This window comes from Microcaecilia unicolor, unplaced genomic scaffold (assembly GCF_901765095.1).
Source record: "Microcaecilia unicolor unplaced genomic scaffold, aMicUni1.1, whole genome shotgun sequence".
In the NCBI taxonomy this organism is placed as follows: Eukaryota; Metazoa; Chordata; class Amphibia; order Gymnophiona; family Siphonopidae; genus Microcaecilia; species Microcaecilia unicolor.
Window position 1 is genome coordinate 469,012 of NW_021963679.1, and position 20,321 is coordinate 489,332.

General features: G+C 44.5%; 1 protein-coding gene across 1 annotated transcript in view; it reads right to left on the reverse strand.

The window, feature by feature from the left end:
* The window catches only part of LOC115459561 (nucleoside diphosphate kinase 7-like), a 542,835-nt gene that overhangs the window by 240,631 nt on the left and 281,883 nt on the right, over positions 1–20,321 (reverse strand). Inside the window, exons 6-7 of the mRNA XM_030189374.1 lie at positions 15,864–16,071; positions 4,629–4,734 (exon numbers count right to left, since the gene is read on the reverse strand). Of these exons, the coding sequence (XP_030045234.1) occupies positions 4,629–4,734; positions 15,864–16,071 (314 nt within the window). The remainder of the gene's footprint in view (positions 1–4,628; positions 4,735–15,863; positions 16,072–20,321) is intronic.

Here is a 20,321-nt window from a genome sequence, read left to right on the forward strand (position 1 = left end):
CCATGATCTCTCTACTTCTTATAGAGTCTACAGACAGAATATTTCAGTCCATACACAGAAGTCTCCCAACAGTAGTTTAAGGTGAATTATACTACCTCTTCCTTCATTACCACCTTTTCCATTTCTTAGGGCAGATTCTGTCCATTTCCGCCATCTGATTTGGAGGTCTATACATCACACCAATGGAGAAGATAGAATGATCTCCTCCTTCCAAGATACATAGTAACATAGTAGATGACGGCAGAAAAAGACCTGCACGGTCCATCTAGTCTGCCCACGATAAACTCATATGTGTATACCTTACCTTGATTTGTACCTGTCTTTTTCAGGGCACAGACCGTATAAGTCTGTCCAGCAGTATTTCCCGCCTCCCAACCACCAGTCCCGCCTCCCATCACCGGCTCTGGCACAGACCCCGTATAAGTCTGCCCTCCCCTATCCTAGCCTCTCAACCACCAACCCCTCTTCCCCCCGCCACCCAATTTCAGCTAAGCTTCTGTGGATCCATTCCTTCTGCACAGGATTCCTTTATGCCTATCCCCATAATGGTTTCTGAACTTTTCATCCAGGAATTTGTCTAAAACATTTTTAAACCCAACAGTACTGTTTTGACCATATCCTCCACCAATAAATTTCATAGTGTAAATGTACATTGAGTAAAAATATATCTCCTATGATAAATATAAATATGCTACCTATTAGTTTTATGGAGTGTCCTCGAGTCTTTGTACTCTCTGACAGGGTTTGCAACTGTTTCCTATTTATCTATTCTGTGAGGCATGATAGAGAGCTTGATTTGTGCTATGCAGGGTTAAATTAGCTTACTCCTCCTCTAAGGGGTTCTAATTGTTCCTGGTAGGGCCAACCCAGAGGGATTGGGATACACCTGCCCTATTTCTGGGCTGATTCCTTGGTGAGTCATTGTTCTGTACCTTTCATTCCTTGTATCCTGTGCCAAGGCCTTGTTTCTAGATTCCTTGTTCCACTGCTTCTGAATTCCATTCCTGTTCTGGTGTACCTTGCTCCTGTGTGATCTCTTATCTTTGTTTGATTCTTGTTTATGGACAATTGCAAGGTATTCTACTGTTTTGAATGCTATAATAAACATCAAGTATTAATAAACTTGCCTTGGAAGTTACTCTATGGACTTTGCAATCTTTGCTTATACCAAAATGACTCAAAGTCCTAGAGGCCACCTGTGTCCCAGACAGGGTCCTGACTTGTTCCACCAAACTCATGATTTTACAGCCACCTATTACATCCCCTCTCTGTCGTTTCCGATCTCAGCTGAAAAGGCTAATCTGTTTAGCCTTCCATCTTGTATCTTCCCCTTTATAATTTTGGCTGTCCTTTTCAATAACTTTTCTGCATGGGCGTAGACTGGAGGGGGATGAGGGGGGTCAATGCCCCCCCAAACGACGACAACTGAATCTTCTTGCCTGCAGCTGCGAACGGGCGGGCGTAAAGGCAGCAGCAAGCAGCCAGGCCCGATTCCATCCCTCGCCTCCCGCCCTCTCTGTGCATCCCGCCTGCCCGTTTGCCGCTGCAGCTTCAGGAGTGGAGTGAGCCAGCCTATCTAGTCCACTGTAAGTAAGGAAGCCATTTGGTTAATCTCGATTTCCACTCCCCCGCACAGCCGTCGCTGTTCACTCAAAACACAGGAAGCAAACCTGTGAGCTGCTGCATCCACGTTGTCGTTCTTGGTAGATGCTGTGAAGGGAGAGAGGGGGGGGAGGGACACACTGGATAGAATGGGATGGAAAGAAACAGGATGGACAGGGGAGAGAGGAGAATTGTTGGACAACAGGGATTGATGGAGGGGACAGGTTTTTTCCCTTCCTTCCTCCATATTAGCATATTCATTTGAATATATACATATGCAAATGAAAATGCTAATATGCTCCGCCCCATTCTTTGCCCCCCTCCAAATGAAACAGTCAAACTACGTCCATGCTTTTCTGGTTCCTTTACATCTTTTTGGAGATGAGGCGACCAGAACTGCACACAGTACTCAACATGCAGTCATACCATGGAGCAAAACAGAAGCATTATAATAGACTCTATTTTATTCTCCATCACTTTCCTAATATTCCTGTTTGCATTTTAATCACTGCCATGCACTGAAGTGAAGATTTCAATTCAGATCAATAGCCTTTCCTCCTTTCTTCTTGATTCCTGAATTTCAGCCTATTCTTTTCTCTCTTCAGACCCATTGAGACTTTTCTTTCTATCTTAGGCTCCTTGAGCCTTCTAGCTTCCAAAAAACATGTAGACTCTTCTCACTTCTCAAACTCATAGTAGTCTCTAATATCAACCTTGAGTACTGACTCTTCCCAGGAGGGATTTGTAAGGTAGGAAAATGTCTTCAAAATTCAATGGTAGTCTTCATCTCAACCACAGTCCTTCTGACCACCCCCTCATTCCACAAGCTCTGGCAATACACATGGCATGGGAGGGAGTGTCACGAAATGCCTAGCCACCCGCTTGGGGCTACCCCGCGGCCACTTAGAGGGTCTATCCCCAGCACAGTTCAGGTCCGCCTGTACCTGCCACTTGTGCTCTACACTAGCACCCTCCTCACATTGACTGAGTCCCAACCATTTCTGGGTGAGTCTCAAATTATCCCCAGTGATTTCTAGGTTACTGGGGCCACACTCCCAGTGGTCCCATAGTTCCTGGAAAGTACTCACAGATCCAACACACAAACCACCAGGATTATTAGTCAATTCAGAGGCAATAAACTAAAAAAAGTTTGTTGTCATGAAAAATTAGAACAATGAACAGAAAAGGTTTGATCAGCAAACAGTAACAGGTAACTGAAATGTGGACCAATTATAACACTAAGTAAACATTTGTTTACTTTCTAAATACTACCTGGGGAGATCAGGACATATAGTGGCTCACTTTTCACAGGGCCTCAGCAAAGAGGTCCCTCTCTCTTTTCTCCCTGGCTACGACTGGAGCAAAAGCCAGTATATTCTAAATGAAAATGAGCTCCTGGGCCAATCATAGCCCAGAACAACAAGTTTTTAAAATAGATGGTCACATCAATGCAGGTTACCTCTTATCTGTGTTAACTAAAGAAGGAATGGTCAGTTCTTAATAACAGCTTTAAAAATAAACATGCACCACTTGCTGGTCAAACTAGAGAAATACATTTCAAGAAATAATTAATACAAGTTACAGGCTTAAAATCCACTGTTTTGTCACAGGAAGAAAAAAAAACCAAAAAAACTTCTGATCCTTTGCTCAAAGAACATCTCAACTTAGAGACCCATTTTCACAAGTCCAGATGAATTTTCCACGAATTCCAGCTCCTCTGCAGGAAGGCAGAAAGAATTCCAAAAATTCCAAAACCATTCCTTCAGAAGAATTTGAATATTCCATATTACATCATCATAAAATTAGAATATGACCTTCCTTCAGACTTTTAGAGGGGTACTTATTTTATATAATAAAAAATCCCTCTTTGCATTCAATGCTAGCAGGGGTGGGACACACCTGAAGACACAAAATAACATATGCTCGTAGATGATAACGTTTTTCAAATTGCTTCTCATTCTGACTACTTTCTCAGAACTTTGTGTCATCTGCAAAAGGCAAATACTTTCTTCTAACTCTTCTACAACATTGCTCACAAAGATAGTGAGCAAACTTCTTTTTTTAATATTTGGCTCACACATTTCCAGTAGTAGTTCAAGGTGAATTACATTCATGTTCAGTAGCTACTTCCCTGTCCCTAGGGGGCTTACAATCTAAGGCAATGGAGAGTTACGAGATTTGCCCAAATAACAAGAAGCACCTGCTGCTCTAAGCACTATACTGCTACTTCTCTTCCTTCCTCTAAGTGAATTCCATTTACCACTATACTCTGTCTTCTGTTAATCAACCAATTTTTAACCTAATCCATCACTTTCAGGGAGCTCCTTAGGCTGTTTCATGTATTTATATGTCTCCTATTAAAGGTAATCAAAGTACACAATGTCTAGCACGTGCCCTCAATATAATTCTCTGGTTACCCCTGGCTAAGACTGGATCAAAAGCCTGTACATTCTAGATGAAATTAAGCTCCTGGACCAATCAGAGCCCAGAACAAGTTTTTAAAATAGCTGGCCATATCAATGATGACTTCACCTGTGAGGCCAGCAGTTATTTAGCAGGGACAGCCTTCATTCTCCCTGCACAAGAAATAGAGATATTCATACATTTTAAAACCCATATGTATGAACTGTTTTTAATTTCAAGATAATGTCTCTTTAGCTATGTGTTTGATATTCCACTTTTTCTTAGAAGATTCCATAAAAGGAGAGAAACACTGAACAATTCAACTGGCTAACAAGTTTCCTCTGGATTTCAGTTTGCCCACATCCTTCCAATATCAGAACCAGAAAGCTACACATTATAAGAAAGCAACTTAAGCCACCCAAAAGAGCAAACACAGTCCTGAATGTCATTTCTATCTTAAGTTTGAAGAGAGAACACAGCACAGTTCTGACAACAGTCGCACATGAGACTCTCTTCTGAAATGAAGGCAGTCTGATATAAGCCTTGAAGGCACTCAACTGGCCAATTACTTTCTCATAATCTTTATCTTAACTTTGTTTTATGCATGGGGGGAGTAAGCTTACCTTCAGAAACAGCATGAGGTTTAATAATGCAGCAGGTACAGTTTGTTAACTTTGCAGAGTTTGATGGGCCACATCCTCCGTTTGAGGGAAAGAAAAACTCCAACTCCTTGGAGAAAAGAAAATGTGAAATTCAAATAAATCCTTAATATCGGCATTACTGTGGCTTAGCACAATTAATTTATGCAGTTAATCATTCAAGTTAATTACTTTCTCCTGACTTTAGAAGAATTATAAGGATTTAAAGGTAGTTTGGTCCCTCTTCACAAGAGTGGTGATAGGGAAGAAGCTGGAAACTACAGGCCGGTAAGCCTCACTTCGATTATTGGAAAAGTAATGGAAGCGATGCTGAAGGAAAGGATAGTGAATTTCCTGGAAGCCAATAAGTTGCAAGATCCGAGACAACATGGTTTTACCAACGGGAAATCGTGCCAAACGAATCTCATTGAGTTCTTTGATTGGGTGACAGGAGAATTGAATCAGGGATGAGCAATGGACGTAATCTACTTAGATTTCAGCAAAGCTTTTGACACGGTTCCCCACAGGAGGCTCTTAAATAAACTGGATGGGCTGAAGATAGGACCCGAAGTGGTGAACTGGATTAGGAACTGGTTGACGGACAGAAGCCAGAGGGTGGTGGTGAATGGAATTCGCTCGGAGGGAAAGGTGAGTAGTGGTGTGCCTCAAGGATCGGTGCTGGGACCGATTCTGTTCAATATATTTGTGAGTGACATTGCCGAAGGGTTAGAAGGTAAAGTTTGCCTATTTGCGGATGATACTAAGATCTGTAACAGAGTGGGAGGGAATGGAAAACATGAAAAAGGATCTGAGGAAGCTAGAAGAATGGTCTAAGGTTTGGCAATTAAAATTCAATGCAAAGAAATGCAAAGTGATGCACTTAGGGAATAGAAATCCTCGGGAGACGTAAGTGTTAGGCGGGGAGAGGGATCTTGGGGTGATAGTATCTGAGGATCTGAAGGCGACGAAACAGTGTGACAAGGTGGTTGCCGTAGCTAGAAGGTTGTTAGGCTGTATAGAGAGAGGTGTGACCAGCAGAAGAAAGGAGGTGTTGATGCCCCTGTATAAGTCGTTGGTATAAGAGTATTGTGTTCAGTTTTGGAGGCCGTACCTTGCAAAGGATGTAAAAAGAATTGAAGCGATGCAAAGAAAAGCTATGAGAATGGTAAGGGATTTGCGTTACAAGACCTATGAGAGACTTGATGACCTGAACATGTATACTCTGGAAGAAAAGAGAAACAGGGGTGATATGATACAGACGTTCAAATATTTGAAAAGTATTAATCCGCAAACGAACCTTTTCCGGAGGTGCGAAGGCGGTAGAACGAGAGGACATGAAATGAGATTGAAGGGGGGCAGACTCAAGAAAAATGTCAGTAAGTATTTTTTCACAAAGAGAGTAGTGGATGCTTGGAATGCCCTCCCGCGGGAGGTGGTGGAAATGAAAACGGTAACAGAATTCAAACACGCGTGGGATAAACATAAAGGAATCCTGTTCAGAAGGAATGGATCCTAAGGAGCTTAGCCGAGATTGGGTGGCAGAGCCGGTGGCGGGAGGAGGGGATAGTGCTGGGCAGACTTACACGGTCTGTGCCCTGAAAAGGACAGGTACAAATCAAGGTAAGGTATACACAAAAAGTAGCACATATGAGTTTATCTTGTTGGGCAGACTGGATGGACCATGCAGGTCTTTTTCTGCCGTCATTTACTATGTTACTTCCCTTATCTCTTTCCAACTTCTAAAACTGAGTGCTGTATTCCAAATGAGGCTTCATCTCCTTAAAGTAGTTTCCCATTTAGCCAAAATCAACATTTTTTTAAAATCCAGGCTTTAGAATTTGGTGTGTCTGGACTCTCTTTGCAACCCTTTCAAGTTCTCATTTTAGATTTACCAAATGCCCTTAGCTTATTTTTATACAGTTTCATTAAACCTCATAAAAAGAGCACCATACATCTTAGCAGAGCATCAAAACCTTTTCTTTTTTTCCCCAAATATTTTTATTAACATTTTGTCTAAAAAAAGAGAATACAACATCCTTCTCCACATGTCCAATAAGAACATTCCCTACAAAGAGAACTAACAAGCTATACCTGCACTCTTAGGTACATTAAAACTCAAACAGTTTTAGAGTCTTGGCATTTAACATAAGGGTCCCAGATTCGGGTAAAATGCAATAAGTGATTATGATGCAGCACTGTAAGGCAAAACATCCTGCAAAGAATGTTCACTTTAGTCAAGACTTGCAAATGAAATGGCAGAAACAGCTGTTTCCAGGACGCTGCCAGCAGCAGCTGGGCTGCAGTGAGAATATGGAAAACTAAATGAACATACTTCCCCAGAACCTCCTGCAGCTTAATATTTAGATAGATTTCTGGAGAGGCAACCCAATGATATCAGATATCAAAGCAAATACCATGTCCAAATAGATCACAACCAATGGTAAAGTCCACCAGAAGTGAGCAAAGGTACCCCTATAACCACAGGCCAGCCAACAGGCATCTGAAACTGCATCATACATTTCATGTAAGCAGACAGGAGTGAGATACCATTGCTAAAGCATTTTATAGCTATTCTCTACTAAATTGCTGCCTATAGATATCTTAAGAAGGTACTTACAAACGGCATCCCAAACCTTAAAGTATATGTAGTGCCTAACAATCCCTCCCATATAGAGATATATTTAATGGGGGGGGGGGGGGGAGTGGGTTGCTCAAAGCACTGTAAAACTGAGAGACACACTCTCGCTCATTACTGCCATTAACAGCCCACTCTAGGAGCTTGTTCCAAGTCCCGAAGTGCTCGTCTACGAATAAAATCAGATACCTGTCTATAGTTAAACAAACTCTGACCACCCAAGCCCGATATCGGGGGTCCTAGGTGCCCAAGGGAAAACCCTGCACCACCACCAAGGGGGTGGCATGAAAGTAAACCCGATCTCTTAGTAAACATGCTTGAGTACGGATCCAGGAATACAGAGTAAGTTGCAAATACGGGTTCGCACAGCCCTAGCCATTGCCTGTAATTCCCCCAATGGAAGCCAAGGGAACTGAGCAAACAAGGCCAGGGAATATGGGCCCCATTCTATCCGTACCCTACTTTTATGACTATCTTTGTGCCAGGCTAAAAAGGATTTTAATTGGGCTGCTTGATAATAACATTGAAAAGTGGAACTGCCATTCCCCTCAACATTTTGGGCAGGTACTTCACCAACCTCTGCACTTTCAGGGGCTCTCCAGATATACTGGAAAACCCTGCAGCTAAGGGAACGAAAAAATGTATCTGGTACAAGAATCGGAAAAGCCATAAAAAGAGCAGCTGCGGAAGCTCCATCATCTTCACACATGAACCCGGGCCAACCATGACAGATGTAGATTCTCCCAGTGCTCCAAGACAGTCCAGATAGCCCGATGGAGCGGGGGATAATTTGCCTCATACAGAGAACCCCTGCTAGCTGTGAGATTGATCCCCAAATAAAGCATGACAGAGGAAGCCCAGCGAAAAGGAAACTGTCTTTTCAACCAAGAACACTCCTGGGAATCTTTTGATATATTCAAAATTTCCGACTTAGTCGTGTTAATCTTAAAACCTGATATCTCACCATAATTTGTAAAGACAGATAGCACGCCCGATAGGGAAATACGTGATTTGGTGAGGGTCGAGAGGACATAATCTGTAAAGAGCAACAGCTTGATATGAATCCCTCAAATATTCCTGTTTTGGTGTATTTCTTGGGCCAAAGGTTCCATTGCCGGGGCAAATAGGAGCGGTGAGAGAGCAGAACTCTGATGGGTCACCCGATAGAGTTCAAAGTTACCTGCATTCCCCCCATTAATCTGTAGATAAGCTAAAGGCTTATTATAAATGGATCGTATCCAAACTAAGAAGTGGCCTGTCACCCCCAACCTCAACAAGATGCCAAGCAAATATGGCCAGGACACCCTCTCAAAGGCTTTTTCCGCATCAATCCCCAGCAACAGGGCCTGGTTGCCAGCCTCCCAAGCAGACCAGATCAAATGTAGCACATGCCTAATATTGTCAATGGTCTGGCATCCCTCAATAAATCCAGTTTGATCATCACCCACCAATTTACTCATCTGAGCTTGCAATCTATGAGCTAAAATCTCGGTGAATATCTTATAGTCTGAGCCCAAAGGGGAAACTGGCCTATAGGACCCACATAGGGTGAGATCTTTTCTAGGTTTCAAAATAAGGATGACTCCTGCCAAGCACCAAGAAAGAGGCAATTCCCCCTCCCTCACCCCTTTGCAAGCTATTAAATTCCTCTGTCAAGGGTTTCACCAAAAAGTGCTTAAAACACTTGTAAATGTGATTAGTATAGCCATCGAGGCCTGGTGCCTTAACCAGAGGGAGGGACTTAATAGCCCACAGTGTCTCATCTTCCGTAATTTGGGATAACAGTAGTTCAGCCTCCCTGGAATCCAAGCTGGGCAGCTCTTTCCCCTCCAAATGAACCATGTGATAAACATGGTAAAAGCTTTTGCTATAGATGGGGAATCTCTACAGTCCATCCTCCTGTTTGTAGGCAAAGGTCACCATGAAGCCTGTCCAGTTATGCAAGCAAAGACGCCAGGCCCTGATCACGCTTATGTCAGGCTTCAAAAATACAACTTCAAAATAATCCTCTACAAATGAGTATATGTCAGACTTTTCAACATACTAAATTTCTCCAATCTTGTTAAAAATGAGAGGTAAAGCCTCAACTGACTCCTTCTTAGCCTTACAGTTGATCACTTCTAGGAGTTCATGAAGTCATCATTGGCTGAAAAACCTCTCAAAATTTTTATTGGATTAAGCTATAATGTCCATATAAATATTTGCATTCAAGAATGCAAGAAGCAGAGCTGTACAGTGAGCTTATATTCCATGGACCCTGACGAAGGCTGTGAAACTTTGACCATTGCTGGACATAGAATTAAGACACATTGAGAGATGAAGAACAGACATATCTCAAAAGCTAAGTAAAATATTTATCTGGACATTATAGCTTAATTCAATAGGTGACCTTCTACTTTATCCCATAGCAAGCAGTCTATTTCCTCAAAGAAAGCTTTCTGATTCACATTAGGCACATACACATTTAGCAAAATATAAATGATCTGATGAATTTCAACCTCCAATAGCAAATAACACCCCATTTTTATCCCGGATGATATCTTTAACCTTAGGGTCAACTGACCGTGCAAGACTAATACCCACCCCATTAGTCTTGGTACCCTTTTTATTGGATGCTAAATAAATATGAGAATAATTTTTGTGAGAGAGCAAATGGTCATGAGAGGGCTTAAGGTGTGTCTCCTGGATGAAACCCACCCCACCATGAACTCTATCAACCGCTTTAAAAAGAAATTGGCACTTATGCAGAATATTCAGACCTCTCACATTCAAGTTAAACAGAGTAAGCCAAGTTGAACCCAGTTATGAAACAAAAAGATAACATGCCAACGTTACATAAAACATAATTAAGCCTGACCACCCTATCCAGCATAGTAAAAAAAAAAAAAACTGTTCCCCCAATAAAAAAAACCCTACCACCCCTGAAAACCCATATCTCGTAATATCCTCACCCCCCTCACCCTCCATCCCTACAACTATTATAAGACCATCATCCTGAGGGCCCAAAGAGGAAGCAAAGCCCACTCAGTGATCCCCCCCCCCCCCCCCGATCTCCCACCAGCTTGCAGTATTTGCTCATTCTGGGGAAAGCGCAAAATCATGCTATCAGATCTCTGGGGCATTTCCCTACCCTAGGACCAAAAGCGCTGTGAACTCATTCAAATTCAATCTCAGGAAGTACACACTCCGGATTGGCTGCCTGAAGAAACTGATGGCAAATAGCCCGCATCAAGGACTGCATAGTCTTGTCTGAGCCTACTTCTGGCACACCACGAGCACGCAAATTATTATAACATACTCTATTCTTGCCATCCTCCAATTTAAGCAGCCATTCAGCCTGTGGCCCATGTCCTCTACCACTGTGCGAAGACTTTCCATATCCTGATGTTAATTCCTGCTTAATGCACATCATGGCAGCTTTCAGTTCCCAAAGTTCACCTCGCCCCACCGGACGAGCATCCTCATCCATCTGCAGATTCTCTCCTGCATCACCTGACTCGGGGAGTTCCACATGTTCCGACGCCAAATTGCAAGTGGACTGTTCCTGCGGGGCTGACGGCTCGAAAGCAAATGCCTTCAAATCAGGCTTTCCTTTGCGGCCCGCCATCAGCTTGTTGTAATCCACAAGTAATCGCAACCAAGGAAAAGCAAAATAATTGTCAACCACGGTGCTAATTATAGCTGAAAATGGTGGAGTTCAGAGGAGCGCAACAGCTAGGCAGTCATTTCCACCGGTGACATTACTTTCTCCTGCATAAATATAGTTATGTAAGGGGAAATTTGCTGCTGACCATGAAAGCAGAGACACTTTGGTTGCTGGAAAGATGGTTTTTGCAAGGTAGGATAACCTTACTGACCTTACTTATGATAAGCAAATATGTTAGGAAGAGCTTTGCTTATGTAAGATAGAATTTACTAGAATTTACTGGAATATGCTGACTTTGTATTTCCAATACTAGCCTATGGGAGAAAAAGGTATAAAAGGAGAATCCTGGACAGAGGCAATCAGAGAGTTAATGTCAGAGGTCACGTTTGTGTCCCGGTTGCTGTCTCATATGAGAATTAATTATATTACGTATTCTAATTGTATTCCTGATTGGTAAGTGTAATAAACAATTACTCATTATTCTCACATTACTATAGCCTTCTGTGTCTTTCTGCCTCTCCACCTGGTGGTGTTAGGATCATAATTCCTGGAGTCCGGACATTCCAGGTTACAGGTAACTAGTACCTTTATACCTTGGAGAGGGCAGAAAGATAAACACTCCCCAGCATCAAAATCTTTTCTGAGAACAAAAAGGCAATTAATGGAGTTCCTTAGGGATCCTTCCTCAGGCTTGAGTTCTTCAATATGAGAGTAATTTTAATTGCCATTTAAGCAAATAAAATAGAGATTAATGCACAGAATTGATGTTATAAAATTGCCCAGAACATACAATATACGCTGGTAAAATTACATGCGTAATGCTACTTCTCACATACGTTACCCACAATTGCAGAGGAGTTCCAAAGGGCAGAGCAGAGGAGGAGATTGGATTTATCCACTTAATTTTGGATATTTAAAGTATACATGCAATTTTTCTACAAAATTTGGTACATTGTAAAAAGCATGTGGAACTTTGTGCATGTAGTCTCAGTGCAGTAATTCTGAAAAGGAAAACACTGTTTCATACCTGTAACGGGTGTTAACAAGAATGATCAGGCCTACTGCAAGGGAACACTTCTCCCAGAACTCAGAACTAAGTATAAGGTTCTGAGTATGTACAGCCCCTTCTTATATGCAGCAGTCTTCTCAATACCTCAGTTCATTCTACAGCTCAAGAAGGAATTAAACTCTTGGGGAGTTGGGAGGAATTGTGGCTTGGTCAATCCTGCTTTCTACATTAATTAGTATTATTAATTTGGATTTTGCTCACACCTTTTTCAGTAGTAGCCGAAGATAAGTTACCTTCAGGTACAGAAGGTATTTCCCTGTCCCTGGAGGGTTCACAGTCTAATTTTATACCTGAGGCAATGGAGGGTTAAATGACTTGCCTAAGATCACAAGGAGCATCAGTGGAAATTCAACCTAAAGTGAGACAAAATGCTTTTTTTTTTTTTTTTTTTACCAAAAACAGAATTGAGTCAGGCACACAAGTGAGTGACTCATAAGCTGAGGGCTGCTCATCTGTCTATGAACTGAATATCTAGAGTTGCCTGATCAAGAAAAGATGTGAGTTGCCAAATCACAATGAAAGGTTAGCCAGCACACACAGAACAAATGCAGCGTCTTTGACTCTGGAGTAGTCTAAATATTAGTGTGAAGTAAAGGTATGTTATGTTATGTTATATATGACATGAGGACAAAGTTGCTGCTTTGTATATGCTATTCAGCAAAGCAAGACTTTGAGAGTCATATAGTCACAGTGACTGATGTGATAACATTTAACTGTACTTGTTAGAGGCATTTAGCCAATATGCCAAAGTTTGCATGGCTACTGGAATACAGTTACAGAACTTATAGTCCGCTATTACCAAATACAGTTCAAAGCGAATAACAACAAGAGGAACTGGATCATACATCTAGGATCATACATCAAGTTATCAACAAGAAAGAGAGCTAATTCACTGTATTCAATACGTATGTTCTAAAAAGATAGGCTTTAAGCATCTTTTTAAAGATTACTTAACCAAAGCTTTAATCCCATTTGGAAGTTGTGACCAACATGTTGTCGCTTGATACATAAAACTAGTCTGAAATAATTTCCAGTAACACAACCCTTTAGGGCTAGGGAATGTTAGCAGATTAAACAAGGTCCAGTCTCCTATATGACGGTCTGCATATTAATGTGGGGTTTAAAAAAGGTTTGGACGGCTTCCTAAAGGAAAAGTCCATAGACCATTATTAAAATGGACTTGGGGAAAATCCACTGCTTATTTCTGGGATCAGCAGCTTAAAACGTTTTGTTCTTTTTGGGGATCTTGCCACGTATTTGTGACCTGGATTGGCCACTGTTGGAAACAGGATGCTGGGCTTGATGGATCTTTGGTCTGTCCCAGTATGGCAATACTTATATACTTATATAATGTCATCATATAACCCGGCATAGCTCCATACAATGTTTTAAATACTAAACTACCTAATTTAACCATAATTCGGGCCTCCACTGGAAGCCAGTTGGTCATTACTTAGAATGAAGTAGTATGCAAAAATCATTTAGTGAAAAAAACAGATAGCAGCATTTTGTATAGTTTGTAACATTTTAAGAGGCCTGTGGCCACTCCCAGATATGCACTATTTCCTCAATGATGTGGAAAAGATTTAATTGACCTCTGGTATGAACTTTGAGTGAGTTCTAAGAACTACTTTGTTATGATGAAACTGAGTGTATGGCAGTAGTGTATCTCACAGGCTTTTGTCAAAGCTAATTTGCATATTTTTGACAGGTGGCCATGTCCACTTCTGGTCTCAACAGTCAATTAGAATTAAGTCATGCCCAAGTCCCGCCCACATCCCACCCCTCTGAAAGATGTCACCCCCCCACACCCTGCCCCCCCTTGACATTAACGGGAGTTGTTGCAGATCTGCCCAAGCCACACTTATTTTGCACAACTTCGCCCCTAACAGGAAGTGACATGTTGTATCCTATGGTGGCCGCCGCCTTGGAAAAGGGGGGGTGGCTATGACATTACATCCTTTGAAGTCTCTTCTTGTGATGCCACTAAAAGGGGTGGGGTTTGAAGTATATGCAAAATAGGCAGGGTTAGGGGTAGAGTTATGCAAATAAAGTGGGGCTAGGGATGAGTTTATGCAAAAGGGGTGGGGCCGTGATATCACTTGTAGTGACATCAAAGGGATGGGGCATGAGCAGGGCTTAGGCCGGAAGTGGGTGGGGCTTGGGTGTGTCCTTGCTTCTGACTGGTTGACAGGACCAGATGTGGGAATGGCCATCTGTCAAAAATATGCAAATTTGCATTGCTGGAAGGGGATGAACTATACTACTCAAAACTGACTTGCACTGTCTGAACTTTTTAAGCATGATTTAGTTTTATAAGAACCTATTTACGCATGCAAAATGGTATTTCATGCACCAAAATGGTTTATTTTCAGCAACCTGACTTGGATGGACAGAATTTAAGAATCTTCACAAAATTAATCACATAGATTATCCATTAACTTTATACAGTCATTGTGCTGCTCAAAACCTCTGTGTTTCTGTAGGGACCTTTTGCATTAGAGTCAATATTGCCTACTAGTTGTTTGGATTAAGAGATGACATATGGAGGATAAATGTATAAGTTGTACATGTGGCTAAATGGGTGATTAATATCCACTTGTGTAAAACTAGGCAAGTATTTCATAAAAGGCTCCAACACATACATATTGGTAGCAAATTTTGCAAACATACAAGGAAGAAAGGCAGTAATTATAGAACTTTCCGCTAAATGTCACTCTACATTCTAGGCATGAAGGATTTCCTTGTTATAGTAGTGCATAAAACAACACCGTTGTTAGCAGAGCTCCACTGCTGCCTGTCCAAACTGAAGCCCAATTATTCCAACACATCTCTTCCTTAAGGAAGCTGACTTTTTACACATTTCTGCTACCACAGTAAGAATGCTACAAACCTAGTCCTAAGCATGAAATTGCTGCTGCTAGAAAGTATGGCATTGCAACTGCTATGCAACAAGCAAGCCAACAACAGAGGCCACTGTAGGGAACAGCTAAGCCCAGCCTATACCATGTGATATGTCTGATAAGCAGAGGGGCATGCCTGATTATGGTGAATTAGTTCATTTCTGATATCTCACAGTATAACCCACAGTAAATGCAAGAAAGTTAAATTTACTTATTCCAATTTCTTCACTCAACATGTAATTAAACTCTGGAATTCGTTGCCAGAGAATGTGGTAAAAGCAGTTACCTTTGAAAGGTTTAAAAAGGGTTTAGATAATTTCCTAAAAGAAAATTCCATAAGCCATTATTAAGATGGACTTGGGAAAAATCCACTGCATATTCTAGGATAAGCAGCATAAAATCTGTTTTGCTGTTTTGGGATCTTGCCAGGTACTTGTGACCTGGATTGGCCACTGTTGGAAACAGGATACTGCGCTTGATGGACCTTTGGTCTGTCCCAGTATGGCAATGTTTATGTTCTTATATTCTTAATACTCCATGCAGGAAAGTGAAAAGAAGCCTGAATCCTGGGGCTGCTGCCCGTGCCATCCCCCATCTAGCTCTGATTCTAGAATATTGTGCTTTAGGAGTGGAGGAGTAGCCTACTGGTTAGAGCAGCAGGCTTAGAACCAGGGGAATTCAAATCCCACTGCACCTTCTTGTGGATCTTGGGCAACTCACTTAACCCTCCATTCTCTCAGGTACAAACTCAGGGAGTCTTTTACGAAAGATTAGCGCAAGTTATCTGCAGCAGGGCCCATAGGAATAAAATGGATCCTATGATAACATGTGCTCTTCTTTAGTGAAAGACCTTACTTAGAATGTGAACCCTCCAGTGACAGAAAAATACCTATTGCATATGAATGTACACCACTTTGATAGCTTTCAGGCTTGTAGAATAATAATAAAAAATGATCAATGTACTCACTTGGGCAGCCGATGCAACAGAATCAGAGCCATGAACTGCATTTTTTGTTCCATCAGTGCCAAACTTTGCTCTGATACTGCCTGGAGACTCGCTTCGAGCCATACTAGGGTCTGAAGGGCCCATTAACTTTTTCCATGAAGATACAACCTCATCTCCTAAAATCTCAATGGCAAGGACAGGTGCACTGATAATCAAGTCTATAAGATCACTGTAAAGAAAAACAGGCATGTCTATGAAAGCATCAAGCAGCATAATCACAATTAAAGTGAATGATACATACCTGTAGCAGGTGTTCTCCGAGGACAGCAGGCTGATTGTTCTCACGACTGGGGTGACGTCCGCGGCAGCCCCCACCAACCGGAAAAAGCTTCGCGGGCGGTCCTCACGCAGGGCACGCCCACCGCGCATGCGCGGCCATCTTCCCGCCCGTGCGCGACCGTTCCCGCCAGTTGAATGACAAGCAAAAGATGAAAACGCAACTCCAAAGGGGAGGAGGGAGGGTAGGTGAGAACAATCAGCCTGCTGTCCTCGGAGAACACCTGCTACAGGTATGTATCATTCACTTTCTCCGAGGACAAGCAGGCTGCTTGTTCTCACGACTGGGGTATCCCTAGCTCTCAGGCTCACTCAAAACAAGAACCCAGGTCAATTGAACCTCGCAACGGCGAGGGTACAACAGAAAATTGACCTACGAAGAACAACTAACTGAGAGTGCAGCCTGACCAGAATAAATTCGGGTCCTGGAGGGTGGAGTTGGATTTACACCCCAAACAGATTCTGCAGCACCGACTGCCCGAACCGACTGTCGCGTCGGGTATCCTGCTGGAGGCAGTAATGTGATGTGAATGTGTGGACAGATGACCACGTCGCAGCCTTGCAAATCTCTTCAATAGTGGCTGACTTCAAGTGGGCCACTGACGCTGCCATGGCTCTAACACTATGAGCCGTGACATGACCCTCAAGAGCCAGCCCAGCCTGGGCGTAAGTGAAGGAAATGCAATCTGCTAGCCAATTGGAGATGGTGCGTTTCCCGACAGCGACCCCTAGCCTGTTTGGGTCTAAAGAAACAAACAATTGGGCGGACTGTCTGTGGGGCTGTGTCCGCTCCAAGTAGAAGGCCAATGCTCTCTTGCAGTCCAATGTGTGCAACTGACGTTCAGCAGGGCGGGTATGCGGCCTGGGGAAGAATGTTGGCAAGACAATTGACTGGTTAAGATGGAACTCCGACACCACCTTCGGCAGGAACTTTGGGTGGGTGCGGAGCACTACTCTGTTGTGATGAAATTTGGTATATGGAGCATGAGCTACTAGGGCTTGAAGCTCACTGACCCTACGAGCTGAAGTAACTGCCACCAAGAAAATGACCTTCCAGGTCAAGTACTTCAGATGGCAGGTATTCAGTGGCTCAAAAGGAGGTTTCATCAGCTGGGTGAGGACGACGTTGAGATCCCATGACACTGTAGGAGGCTTGATAGGGGGCTTTGACAAGAGCAAGCCTCTCATGAATCGAACTACTAAAGGCTCTCCAGAGATGGCTTTACCTTCCACACGATAATGGTAAGCACTAATCGCACTAAGGTGATTCCTTACTGAGTTGGTCTTGAGGCCAGACTCTGATAAGTGCAGAAGGTATTCAAGCAGGTTCTGTGCAGGGCCTTGCTCTCACACCAAACGACAAACCTCCTCCATTTGAAAAAGTAACTCTTTTTAGTGGAATCCTTCCTAGAGGCAAGCAAGACACGGGAGACACCCTCAGACAGACCCAACGCAGTGAAGTCTACGCCCTCAACATCCAGGCCGTGAGAGCCAGGGACTGAAGGTTGGGGTGCAGCAACGCTCCGTTGTTCTGCGAGATGAGAGTCGGAAAACACTCCAATCTCCACAGTTCTTCTGAGGACAACTCCAGAAGAAGAGGGAACCAGATCTGACGGGGCCAAAAGGGCGCTATCAGAATCATGGTGCCGTGGTCTTGCTTGAGCTTCAGTAAGGTCTTCCCCACCAAAGGTATGGGAGGATAAGCATACAGGAGGCCGGTCCCCCAATGGAGGAGAAAGGCATCCGACGCCAGTCTGCCATGGGCCTGTAGTCTGGAACAGAACAGAGGCAGCTTGTGGTTGGTCTGAGAGGCGAAAAGGTCCACCGAGGGGGTGCCCCACTCTCGGAAGATCTTGCGTACCACTCTGGAATGAAGCGACCACTCGTGCGGTTGCATGACTCTGCTCAGTCTGTCGGCCAGACTGTTGTTTACACCTGCCAGGTATGTGGCTTGGAGGAGCATGCCGAACTGGCAAGCCCAACGCCACATGCCGACGGCTTCCTGACACAAGGGGCGAGATCCGGTGCCCCCCTGCTTGTTGGTGTAATACATTGCAACCTGATTGTCTGTCCGAATTTGAATAATTTGGTGGGACAGCCGGTCTCTGAAAGCCTTCAGTGCGTTCCAGATCGCTCGGAGCTCCAGGAGGTTGATCTGCAGATCCTTTTCCTGGAGGGACCACAGACCCTGGGTGTGAAGCCCATCGACATGAGCTCCCCACCCCAGGCGAGATGCATCCGTCGTCAGCACTTTCGTGGGCTGCGGAATTTGGAATGGACGTCCCAGGGTCAAATTGGTCCGGATGGTCCACCAGAGCAGTGAAGTGCGGCAACTGGTGGAGAGGCGGATGACATCTTCTAGATTCCCGGTGGCTTGAAACCACTGGGAAGCTAGGGTCCATTGAGCAGATCTCATGTGAAGACGAGCCATGGGAGTCACATGAACTGTGGAGGCCATATGACCCAGAAGTCTCAACATCTGCCGAGCTGTGACCTGCTGAGACGCTCTGGTCTGCGAAGCCAGGGACAGGAGGTTGTTGGCCCTCGCTTCGGGAAGGAAGGCCTGAGCCGTCTGGGTATTCAGCAGAGCTCCTATGAATTCCAGAGACTGTGTTGGCTGGAGATGGGACTTTGGGTAATTTATCACAAACCCCAGCAGCTCCAGAAGTTGAATAGTGCACTGCATAGACCGGAGGGCTCCTGCCTCCGAGGTGCTCTTGACCAGCCAATCGTCGAGATATGGGAACACGTGCACTCCCAGCTTGCGTAGGTACGCCGCTACCACCACGAGACACTTTGTAAACACTCGTGGGGCAGAGGCGAGCCCAAAGGGCAGCACACAATACTGAAAGTGCCGTGCGCCCAGGCGGAATCTGAGATACTGTCTGTGAGCTGGCAGTATCGGGATGTGAGTGTATGCGTCCTTTAAATCCAGGGAACATAGCCAATCGTTTTTCTGAATCATTGGCAGAAGGGTGCCCAAGGAAAGCATCCTGAACTTTTCTTTGACCAGGAATTTGTTCAGGCCTCTCAGGTCTAGGATGGGACGCATCCCCCCTGTTTTCTTTTCCACAAGGAAGTACCTGGAATAGAATCCCTGCCCTTCTTGCCCGGGTGGTACGGGCTCGACCGTATTGGCGCTGAGAAGGGCGGAGAGTTCCTCTGCAAGTACCTGCTTGTGATGGGAGCTGAAGGATTGAGCTCCCGGAGGACAATTTGGTGGCAGGGAGGCCAAATTCAGGGCGTATCCGCACCGCACTATTTGGAGAACCCACTGGTCGGAGATTATGAGAGGCCACCTTTGGTGAAAAAATTTTAACCTCCCTCCGACCGGCAGATCGTCCGGTACGGACACTTTGAGGGCGGCTATGTTCCCGTGGATCCAGTCAAAAGCCCGTCCCCGGCTTTTGCTGTGGAGGCGCAGGGGGCTGCTTAGACGCACGCTGTTGACGAGAACGAGCGCGCTGGGGCTGTCCCTGTGCCTGACGAGGCCTTCGGGCCGGCTGGGTGTACCTACGCTTTGCAAAAGAATAGGGCACAGCCTGCCGGGCCCGGGAAAAACGTCCACCTGCTGAGGTGGATGCTGAAGGCGCCCGGTGGGAGAGCTTGTCGAGGGCGGTTTCCCGCTGATGCAGTTGGTCCACCAGCTGCTCGACCTTCTCACCAAAAATATTATCCCCCCGGCAAGGGACGTCGGCCAGTCTCTGCTGGGTGCGGTTGTCCAGGTCAGAGGCACGCAGCCATGAGAGCCTGCGCATCACTATACCTTGGGCCGCAGCACGAGATGCCACGTCACAAGTGTCATAGATACCCCTGGACAGGAACTTTCTGCACGCCTTCAGCTGCCTGACCACCTCCTGATAAGGCCTGGACTGCTCCGGCGGGAGCTTATCGACCAGGTCCGCCAATTGCTTCACATTGTTCCGCATGTGGATGCTCGTATAGAGCTGGTATGACTGGATGCGGGTCACGAGCATGGAGGATTGGTAGGCCTTCCTCCCAAACGAGTCCAGAGTGCGAGACTCCCGCCCCGGGGGCGCCGAGGCGGTATCCCTCGAACTCCGTGCCCTCTTGAGAGCAGAATCCAGAACCGCCGAGTCATGGGGAAATTGGGGCCGCATTAACTCTGGGTCCGAGTGGATT